Source organism: Protopterus annectens, chromosome 3.part0, assembly GCF_019279795.1.
Source record: "Protopterus annectens isolate FY-2018-M chromosome 3.part0, PAN1.0, whole genome shotgun sequence".
Lineage (NCBI taxonomy): Eukaryota > Metazoa > Chordata > Ceratodontiformes > Protopteridae > Protopterus > Protopterus annectens.
In genome coordinates this window covers 292,932,800-292,945,080 of record NC_056731.1, presented here as the reverse complement: position 1 = coordinate 292,945,080, position 12,281 = coordinate 292,932,800, and the positions used below count along the sequence as shown (strand labels likewise).

The 12,281-nt window shown below is 36.9% G+C and overlaps 1 protein-coding gene across 1 annotated transcript in view; it reads left to right on the top strand.

The window, feature by feature from the left end:
* LOC122796353 overlaps positions 1-11,856 on the top strand; it is a 185,419-nt gene extending 173,563 nt beyond the window's left edge. The window contains exon 4 of the mRNA XM_044064779.1: positions 9,375-11,856. Within this exon, the coding sequence (XP_043920714.1) occupies positions 9,375-11,503 (2,129 nt within the window). The 3' untranslated portion in view covers positions 11,504-11,856. The remainder of the gene's footprint in view (positions 1-9,374) is intronic.
* Positions 11,857-12,281: the final 425 nt, after the last annotated feature.

The following is a 12,281-nucleotide window of genomic DNA, read 5'->3' as shown; positions in this document are numbered from 1 at the left end:
AGATTGTATGTATGTCAAGACCAAATATGATGTGTTTATGTCAAATTAATATTAGTATTAAGATAATCAGTTATTTTACAACTGAACCAACCTCCAAAAGAAGACTCAAGGAAAAGTGTCCTAACCAATCCAATATTAATACTGGGTAGTGAGATGCAGAGAGACCAAATAATAACACATAACCAATTAGTGAAATCCAAATGGTTGCACACTTTGATCAATACTAAAAACAGAAGGTTCTTACCAAAATGCAAATGCCTCTATGGTAAAATGGCAGAGACTAGTGTGTAACACCTAACCATGGTACTATGCAAAAAATATTGATAAACATGATCTAGTGAGAATGTGCTTCAAATAGACCTATGCCTAATGAAAATCAAACAATCATCTGTCTAGCAATATTGTGATAAAAATCACCAAGCAACCGCTATTATGCTGATATACTCAACTGACTATCAGAAGATGTTAAACACATAAAAAGAGATAAGGGCTAAATATCAGCAAATAATATGGTATTGCATAATGTATATGTATATATTGTCCAAAAGGAGATGTTTAACTTGTTATACAGGCATTTGCTATAGTTGTACTGTGTCCGTCTGAGCACAAGCAAATAATTTGAAATAATTTGGAAAAACTTTCAAAATGGTAGCCTACAATTATTAATCAACCTAGCCCTTAGCTGTAATATGTTAACAAAACCAATATAAATATATTGGATCAAAATACCAAAGGCTTCCACAGTAAACTCTGAGTATGGTACTGAAAATCAAAAGAATGCAAGTCTATAAAACAACAGAACTTGTACAGAGATAAAGCAGGATACACAATGACTATAAATTATTCATTGAATACATCCTGATAAGCTAGTCCAATATCAGACCCAAGCACATGTAAAAATGGTCTAATGTCAAATGAAAGTACTTGTATCCTAGGACTCGATGTACTTGTTCAGACAAGGACCAGTTATAAAAAGTGGTGGTATTTCCAGTCACAAAAGACACAAAGCAATATCCTCGTGGCTTAATTTACAAAGTTGCGTTCAAATGTTCTGCTCAATATCTAGACAATGAGCTGGAAACAATAACTTGTTTTGCAAAAGATGATCACAATTACACAAATGTTCAGATATAAAACGCTGTCTGTAACTGCCCAGTCGAATCCAACAAAGGCCTAAGCTATGATATTCCCTATGTAACATAAACATATAAACAGTTCTGATATATAGATATTACCATCAGTATACACAATACTAGTGCAACAACCACAGACCAAATGATATGAATCACATACCCTCCATATAATAAGATGCCATGAAATTTGTCCTACAAAATGTTTCATATATTGAGTTACAAAAAAAGGATGAATAAAGTAAAAAAAAACAGTACTTGTAGCCTTCGAAATAATGTGGACGTCAGGTAAATGATGTTGCGACAAATATGTCCCAAACAAATCCCAAACAAATAATCCAAAGGGTATTCTTGGTTGATAAACTGGATGCGTGTTGTAAAATAATAGTCACATTCCCTCCATATAATAAGATGCCATGAAATTTGTCCTACAAAATGTTTCCTATATTGAGTTACAAAAAAAGGATGAATAAAGTAAAAAAAACAGTACTTGTATCCTTCGAAATAATGTGGACGTCAGGTAAATGATGTTGCGACAAATATGTCCCAAACAAATCCCAAACAAATAATCCAAAGGGTATTCTTGGTTGATAAACTGGATGCGTGTTGTAAAATAATAGTCACATTCCCTCCAGATAATTAGATGCCATGAAAATTGTCCTACGAGATGTTATATTTACAAAAAAATACTAAATAAAAACAAAAAACAGTACTTATATCCTTCTAAGTGATGTGGACATCAGTTAGATGATGTTGCGACAAATATGTCCAAAACAGATCCCAACCAAATAATCCTGAAGGTATTCTTAGTTCAAAATCAGGGTGAGCATTGTAAAAAGATGATAATCCAAGTGGTAGGTTGAAACGACGACCGAAATGAACCCAAAATGGTGACCGACTACTGTGTATGCGTTGAAAACGCAATACCAAAACACAATGTGGCAAAAAAATGTTAAATAAACAAGAAAAATAAAAACTTCGTAAGATATAAAAAACAAACGAAAGATAGTCTCCACTGGTCCAAAAAATCACAGATGGTTACGCTGGTATAACTCCACAAGTCTGGGGGAAAGAATCCTCACCAAAAATACTAACGCTTCACCCTCAGATACCAACAGCCAGCAACAAGGAACACGTACAGAAGAGCAGGCTAGCATGTACGGTTGATGCACGGATAAACCAACCTTGAATACAAAAAACAAAATCCAGCACCCCGAGTAGGTGTAGCAAAAAACTGATTTATTATTAACCAAACCGGTTTCAGCAATTAGCTTTCTTCAGTGGTATGGTCAAAATGATTGAACAGCCCTTATTTATACATGATTCAAACAAAGCATATGACATCACTTCCTGTTTAGATAAATTATGAATAAGACATTAATCTAATTCATGACCACATAATGTAAAAAAGATAGAACAGTGGAAAAAAGGGAAATATAGCCCACAATAAACCATCATAATTAGAAACGAACATGTATTTCAAAATTCTACTACTGAAAACATATTATTAAATAGTAATGATAGACCTATCAGACCAGTGAAAACTATGTCAAGATAGAAGCTAAAAATAAGAATGTTTATAACCATATTGGAATAGTAATAACAAATGATTTATAACTTATCATTAAGGCCTGGTGGAAACAAACCACCCAATTTGATTATCCATTAATACTAATTTGACATAAACACATCACATTTGGTCTTGACATACGTACAATCTATTGTCATGGATCTTAATGATATGGTACATGGATTATGCGCAGATAAAGATGATATTCATGTATTTGGGATTGATTCGAATAACGTATCTGCTGTCAGTGGTACGTCTGATCCACTTGACGATTGTAGTATGTTATTTACTCAATTTGGTAAAAAAATTAAAACATTACGTTCCAACATCTGGCACTCCAGATTATTTAAGGCATACGAACATCAGAATATAGCCCCGAGGGGTCTTAAAACTAAATTACAGCCTTTGGTTGGTCAACCGGATGACCTATTGATGAAGGAGTGGAATGTTGCACAACAAGATTCAGCTATGATGTTTGTCAACATTCTGTCTTCATTTTATGACAGGACCATTCAAACCAATATTTGTGATGTGCAGGAAATGTGTAAAAAATTAAAGCTATATGAAAATCAACCGAGCTTTCAAGAATCACTTAGCAAGTTATCCAAAGATCTTTCAGCCTCTGAAAAAACTCTTAAAGAAAAGAAATTAAAGAAATTTACCAGAGATATTGAGGATTATAGAAGGGGGAAACCCTTTGAACTATACAAAGCGGTACGATTTGCAGAGGGTACCAAAAATTTTACACACACACGACAAAAGCGGCCCAGATCAATACTTAAAAGGGGTACATCACCCAACAGAAGTTCTGGGGAAGAATCATCTACTACTGATACTGAATCCACTAATATGTCAGATTCTCCCACTCCCAAAAGGGTACGCAGTGCTGATCGCCCTTTAGGCATAGACACAGGGGGGGACGGAAGCATAAGAACACTAGAGGAACTGTTTTTGTCAATTGTGAAATGAACATAGACTGTTCAAATGTGCATAACATTTCTGATTATGTATTAACACCCATGGAAGAGCTTTTGCTGAATAAAGGTGTAGGTTTTATTCCTGGTTTCTTTGTTGATGAAAGCACAATTGAATCGGATGTTATAGATTTTTGTAGAAGACTGAACTTAAAAATATTTTTTGATCAACAGGAATTAACTCAAAGATTCACCAAATTTCGAGTCTTACCCTCCAAGTTTTGTCCTCCAATGGACAAACACATAGCCATATTCCAGAATGCTGTTCTCAAAGATCTACACCACCAGTTGGGCACAGGAAACCCCATCAGAAATAATTTAAATGCTCAGGAATAACAGGCACTTACCAATCTTAGAAATAATACAGACATCACTATTCTTCCTGCTGACAAGGGTGGGGCCATTGTGGTTATGAATTCCAGTTATTACTGGGCTGAAGGTAAAAGACAAGTGTCAAATACTCAGCATTATCTACATATGCCCATTGACCCTATGCCCAAATTCAAACAGGAAATAGATAACTTTTTACAGCTTGCTGTTGAAGAGGGCATTATCAGTGTAAAAACGAAATTTCATCTTAGTGTTCAGGATCCAGTCAAACAATATTTGTATCTTCTGCCCAAAATTCATAAATCCCTTTCTACACCTCCTGGTAGACCTATTGTTTCAGGCAATGGATCACTGACGGAACCTTTATCAGTTTTCCTGAGTCAATATCTAAAGCCCCTGTTGTCACATGTATGGGCGAGATTACAGGATACTACCGAATTTCTTCAGATTGTCTCTGAATCACAACTGGAAGCTAATTGGATTATGTGTACTCTAGATGTCACATCATTATATACCAGTATACCACATTGGGCAGGTCTAATGGCATTGGAATATTGGCTGCTTAGGACGAACCTCTATAGTCCGGGATTTAATACCTTACTTATCTGTATGGCTGAACACGTTCTAACTACGAATGTGTTCTATTTTCAAGACCAATGTTACTGGCAAATTCAGGGCACGGCGATGGGTGCTTCTTTTGCACCTATGTATGCAGATCTCTTTATGTGATATGTGGAAGATCAGATTATATATAATGAAACACACAATCTATATTTTCCTGAAATGGATATTTGGAGACGGTACCTGGACGACTGTTGGTTGGTTTGGAAAGAGGGAATTGAGTATCTTATGGAATTTGTGGAATATTTGAATAGCAATAAATGGGGTGTTAGATTTACAGTAAACCATGACACACACCAAATTGATTTCTTGGATGTCTACTTAAGTAAGGAAGTGGATAACGCTCTTCGTACCACTGTGCATAGAAAATCTCCACAATATAACAGTCTTCTACATGCCTCTAGTCTCCACCCTAAACACATCATAAGAAATATTCCCAAATCTCAATTTATCAGAATTAAGAGAATATGTTCATCTCATGTAGACCTTCAGCATTGTCAGAATGATCTTTCGAACAGATTCATACAACATGGGTATAACAAAATGGATGTCCAATCTGCAGCTAGCATGACCAGCAACTTATCCAGGGACAATTTATTGGGCTATAAAGACAGGACTGCTCAGTCCTCAGGTCAGCTACTTAGATTAGTAACTACTTTTGGCAGGAATACCTATCAATTACAAGACATTATCAGTAATTATTGGAATATACTGTGAACCAACACACATCTTGCTAAGTGGTTAGACGACAGATGTCTTTACTCCTACCGCAAAGGCAAAACTTTAGGATCACATTTCTCACATTACAAAAGAATTACATCTCAGGATGTCTGCATGACCCAGACTACTCTATTAGGAGATAGATTAATTGGCTGTCATCCTTGTGGTCACTGTTCTTTCTGTAAATGTATATGCACAACAAAGGAATTCACTAGCAGGAATACAGGCAGGATATTCAACATTAAACATTTTGCCAATTGCAGCACGGACTGGGTGATCTATTTGGCCACATGTACATGTCGGGCATTTTATATTGGTCAAACTTCCAGACAGTTGCGTATTCGTATCTCTGAGCATTTAGGTGACATTAGAAATGCTAGGGCTACTAATGCTCTGTACAAACATACTGTTTTACACAAAATGGCTCAATTCTCTTTCATTTGTATTGACAAGATTGTTGGCCACAGAGCATTTAAAACTGGATGGCATAAACTGTTAAACAGCAAGGAAACTAAATGGATAATCAAATTGGGTGGTTTGTTTCCACCAGGCCTTAATGACAAGTTATAAATCATTTGTTATTACTATTCCAATATGGTTATAAATATTCTTATTTTTAGCTTCCATCTTGACATAGTTTTCACTGGTCTGATATGTCTATCATTACTATTTAATAATATGTTTTCAGTAGTAGAATTTTGAAATACATGTTAGTTTCTAATTATGATGGTTTATTGTGAGCTATATTTCCCTTTTTTCCACTGTTCTATCTTTTTTACATTATGTGGTCATGAATTAGATTAATGTCTTATTCATAATTTATCTAAACAGGAAATGATGTCATATGCTTCGTTTGAATCATGTATAAATAAGGACTGTTCAATCATTTTGACCATACTACTGAAGAAAGCTAATTGCTGAAACCGGTTTGGTTAATAATAAATCAGTTTTTTGCTACACCTACTCGGGGTGCTGCATTTTGTTTTTTGTATTCAAGGTTGGTTTATCCGTGCATCAACCGTACGTGCTTGCCTGCTCTTCTGTACAAGAAAAATTGATGTAATGGTGTTGGTTGCCTTCCTTTTTAGCACTGATGACCTGACATCACCAGCTGACGCAGAAAAACATTGACTCTGGTATTCGGGCCGGACGAGTGCTGGGATAACCCACAGGTGATGACTGCAACAATGAATACACTCGAACATCTACATTTATGGTAAGTGTACACAACTGTACGTTTTTCAACTCTGTTTTTCCCCTCCAAAAGGTTCCTAATCAATTTACCTGTCTCACTTAAGTTAGTTTCAAGCCTCCTCCCAGAGGATTTCAACAGTACCTCAGTTAGATCTCTACCTTCCCTTAGCAGCCAGTTTGCAGTAGCATCCACTTCCATTCTAAATCAGATTGTGGCTGTAAACACCTTCATTTTAAGACTAGGTAGCAAGATTGTTTGTAAGTTTTGATATCAGGTACCCCAATTACCTTCTGATCGTGGCATAGCAATAACTTGCAAAACAAACCTCAACATTTCTGAGGTAGCCACCAAAATATCTAACCACAAGTAAAAATTGTGGAACTAAAAATAATTACAAGAGCTGCACTTTATCATCCAGCTTGATTGGTAATGTCTTCCATCTGACTAACATTACTCATACCTTCTTTAAAGCCTTCCCAAATGTCAGTTGCATTACTCATTAGCAGTCTTTCCTTACCAAATACCTAGGTATTTCAACCTATTATGTCCTTATATGTAGGGATATAGTCCCTTTAGCTCCTCCACGAGAGAGTAATTTAGAGCCAATACTTGTGTTTTTTTTTATTTTCCTGATTTACGTTATATCCTGTTCTAGTGCCAAAGTCCCATAGAATGTCTAATACAAATCTATATTTTCCTGGTGTTAGTCAAAGTGATCATAATATTGTCTGCAAATAAAAAATGCTGTCCTTCATGTTTCTCCCCACATATATCCTCTGACATTAGAATTTCTTATTGCTGTTGCTAGGGACTCCAAATGTACAAACAAAAGTGGGGATAGGGACACCCCTGCCTTGTCCCCTTTAGCAGCTCAAACTATTCCGATAGCCTCAGTTTTATTTTTATTCTCACACTCCTGCATAGAGTTTTTCTGTAGGAGTTGTCAACACAAGGTGAAACCCTTTCTGCTCATTGATTCAAACAGATACCTCCATCTTACTCTGTCAAAGGCCTTTTTTGCATCTAGTGAGAGCACTACCAACTCTTTTTTACCTGAGCCTCCTGCATCATTATTAATGTTCCTATTACATTATCCATTGTTTTCCGTCCCCCACAAACCTATGCAGTATGCATCAAAGCAGAGATGCAAGGCAACCATTTGAAATGTTGGGACCCATTAGAACAAGTCCGGAAATACGGAGACTGAATGGCTGAATGGTCAGACTTGTATATACTAAAGCAGAGGTACCATTTCTCATAATACTGCCTTTTCTCCAAGGTATGGGGAATCTCAGAGTTGGTATATGTAAGTTGGGGGAATTGCCCTACTCAAAAAAGCATTTTAAAGAGAAGAGCAATCTTTGAGATTCACTCTTCCCCTGTGTTTTATCATACAGAATTTGCAGTCGTGGTTCAGTACTGAAATTGTTCTGTAGAACAGAGTCTGGATCCTTTCCCTCTTTTAACATCACAGTTGTCACTGCTTCCTTACAGGGTGAGTACCAATATCTTGGGTAACAATATTAAGAAAAGCTTTATACAGTTGAACAGCAAACTAGAATTCTATATTTTCATTGAGGGTATTAGACCCTCCCCTCACTCTTAATAAATATTGTTAGAATCAAGTCCATTAAATAAAATTTTGACTGTGAAGACTATGGGCCTGTGTGATTTTTCAGGTAACTTTTCATACAGCGATGGAACTTAAGTGGACATATTATCAGGCTCCCCCAAACAGGGTATGTTCCAAACCTCTTGTATACTGGAATAACTGCAGTTTGATGCCAAAGATCCAGCACATACCCTGTTTGGGGGAGTCTGTTAAGATATATGAACTTAATAAGTGCCCTTCATATACCTTAATTCCAGCACTTGTAGGCAGATATATTTTGGTATATCTTATGAAAGTTACGGAAAGGATAACTGTGGATCTGGTACAGAAAGACACTGGTAGTGATTTACTCCTTTATGGAGATGGACCATTGGCTTTGTCAAGGATATATCATGTTTACTGTATCTAGTTGCTTTCTTTGAAAATGTCACTGCAGCCAAACTCAGCTTTTAAAGTCTTAAAAATATCCTGTCCTGGATTCTTTCCTGTGTATCGGCTCCACTGTGCAAAATTTAATAAGAATTTGCCACTTAATCCTTTAGCATATTATACTACAGCAGTGAGTAAGTCACGAACGTTGTGCAGAACTTCATCTTTAAATGATAATTGTTTTGCTACAACATGGGCTTCTTTGGATACTTTTGCAAGACAATACAAGTTGGATAGATTTCAAGGTCAATTTCTCCCTTGGGGCCACAGTTGTATGAAGGTTGGTTTCATGATGCAGGGAACAAGTGTGTAACTCTTTCTTGATGGTTTAGAAGAGCGATTTCTGTTAGAAACAGAAATTATGTACTTATCGTAACAATAAAGCTGCACAATCCAGGGTCATGTTAGATATGCAAGGTATATACTTTCAAAGATGCACCATTCAGGTTTGTGTCCAGTCTCCTGCTGCTGATTCAAGGTGGATGAGGTATAGGATACGAGTGTTGTGTGTCTCTCCTTTTTGTCATGCTTCACAACTGAATAACACACCAGATCTGGAGAGTTATGCAGGAGAATGGTGCATTCTGGGTTTAGCCAAGGACAGGGGTGCTGTACTAACTCAGTCCAGTTGGACCTGGATCCCATAGGTGTGTCACTATGGTAAGTACATAATTTTAAGTGATTAGTCATAGCTCTTTGGTGTAATAGTAGTAAATGTCATTTTCAAAATAAATGATTATCTAAGAAGTGTCAGAATACTTACGTGTTACTTTTTTTTTTTTTTCTACACAAGGAGATCCTGTCGAGAAAAAAAGAAGACTGTCTTCTTTCCAATTAGTTTGGAAGATATTATTTGACTGGGTGATGGAAAGCAGGCTTGGGACAGGGTTTGCCTTTTGTAAAGTCTGTAACACCAACATTAGTATTGGCCATGGAGGACGTCATGATCTGCAACGGCACTCAAAAACGGAAAAACACAAAGGTAATCAAAAACATGCATCTGAAAGGAAGGAAACTGAGATGTCTGACCCTCTGGCTCCACAATCAGGTTCATCTCAGGAAGTGGCTGAATCTCAAGTGTCCCAACATTCAAGTTCAGCTCGGAAAGTTGTTGAATCTGAAGTGACCAAACATTCAAGCTCTGCTCAGAGAGTGGTTGAAGCTGAAGTGACCCGACATCCAAACTCTGCTCAGAGAGTGGTTGAAGCTGAAGTGGCCTTTGTCAGCCTTCTGGAGGAACACAACTTGCCATCAAGTACTGCAGATCATTTACTAAAGTATATAAAAAAATACTGCACTGATCCAGAGGTGGTGAGGAAGATGAGTTGTGGTGCTACTAAAGCGGCATGCATTGCACGGGATGTATTAGGCCCCAAATATAAGGAAGATGTGGCATCAATTTGTCGTAAACAGCCTTATTGTATTTACTTGGGCCAGAACACTGATATGGAGGACAGTAAACTCCTTATGATTCTGGCTGGATTTTTTGACCAGACAAAAGGTCAAAATGTGGTTAAGTTCTTGGACTTGCCTGTTTGTGTGACACGAACAGGTGACTTAGTATACAACTGCCTTATGGAAACACTTCAAAAGTTCAACATTCCAACAAGTAACATGGTTGCATACTCTTCAAATAATACTGAAGTCACGAGTGGCAAATGCAATTCTGTACTTTCCCGATTAATGGACATGAATCCTGACCTTTTCAGTATGTGTCACCTGTACAATGTGGCAGATCTTTGCATCAAATCAGGTGTGAAAGCAACAGCATTGCCTATAAAAGACTTAATTTCTGACATTTATTTTCATTTATCTAGTGGTCCACAGAAGCAACAGAAGCTGAAAGAATTTGATTTATTTGGTGACCTCGAGCCACTTACAGTTATCGGACATGGTCCGACTCATTGGGCAAGTCTCTCAAAGGTCATCAAGAGAATACTGGATCTTTGGCCTGACCTGCTGTCATATTTTGTTTCATATGAGTCCCGTTCAAAAAAGGTAGATCCCATAACAGAGAAGCTGAAAAGTCATGATACAAAACTGGCACTCCTTTTTTTACAATATGCAATGGAACCCCTCCTTAAGTTCATTGTAAAGCTGCAGGCTAGAGATAGTCAGCTTATAAATTTGCACAATGATATCATTAAACTCTTACAGGTATATGCAAGCAGGTCACTGAAGCCACTTGTAGCTAGAGAATTCATACAGAATATCAGTGCCAGCAGTAATTCAGTTCTTGAAAATGACAGTGATATTTTGCCATATGGTCGTATTCATGTCGGGCCCGATGTTGCAATGTATTTGGATGAAAATGCTAAAGACATTGATGAAGTAATTGAGCACACCTTCTATAACAAAGTGAAAGCATTTTACATTGCAGTTCTTAAGAAAATGAAAAAGATTTTACCAGTCAGTGACTCTGTAATACAAAATATTGGCAATTTATTGAACCCTTCCTTCAAATTGCAGCTGACTTCCACAGTTGTGACAAATATTGCTAAGCGTCTTGGGTTCTGTAAGTCAAGGACCGAGTGGAGCCAACTTATGGATGAATTTGCAATGTACCAAATAAATGAGTTTGAGTGTTCACACCAGCAGGATGAGACTGAAACAGATGCATTTTTCTTGAAATACTGGTCAGCAGTCCTTCAAAGCGCTGTAGTGAAAGAAATGACTGTCTTTAAAAAACTGCTGCTGACAGTTCTTTGTTTGCCGCATTCAAACAGCGCACTAGAGAAAGCATTTAACACAGTTCACAAGGTTAAAACAGAAATGAGACAGTCATTAAATACCAAAATGCTAAATTCCTTACTAGCAATTAAACTGAATGAGGACAATGACTGTTTTGTTGTAGAACATCCAGAAAGCATTCTTCATGCTGCGAGAAAGGCAACTGCAGCTTACAATAAAGTGCATCCGTGACATGAGGTAGTCCTGATGGAAGAAGAATAAGTCTAAGACTCAGCAGTTTCAGGATTTGTCCATCCCTGATCCAGTACAGTGAGACAAAGTAAGAGGTCACAGCTAAATGACAATCACTGTTACTTACCATGACTAAGGCTGGAACTCCATCGTGCTGTTGCAGTAGACTGTGTTGTCAAATGTTTGTTGCATTGCTATGGGCTGATTATGGTTTTGTTAAGTAGATTTTTAGTTATTTCAATTCTACTCTTACTACTGCTGCTGTCTTTATAAAAAAATTGGAGGAAAAACACAGATGGAATGAGTTTTCTGCATTTTTCTCATCTCGTAATAAAGGCATGATGATAAACTTAGTTTTATACGTTTTAGTCACGCCTAATGTTTTAAATTCTTTTTCTGAGTAGTATCATATGGGTCAACAGGAAGTGAGAGGAGACTCCTCCTGTTCAACGTGCACATTTTCTTCTGTGTCTCCAATGTTTTGGAGGGATGTTATCAGCTTTTCAGAAGGCCTTATCCCCATACCTCTCAGTTTTTCCTTTATTTTGCAGAATGATTTTACCTCTTGTTTTTGCCCTCAAAGATTTTTAATTTTTCTGTTAAATCGCCGAGGATTACAGTCCATCAGTGATGCCAGATTAGTTTTTCATACTACTTGTTAAAAAATAAATGTTGATGCAAAACCTGAAGTAAGTTAGAGTAATATTTAAAATGCTGTCCCAGGTTTTTATTCCCCCTCCCCATTATTTTTGGCTTTATCAAGAATTTTCTAGCAAAA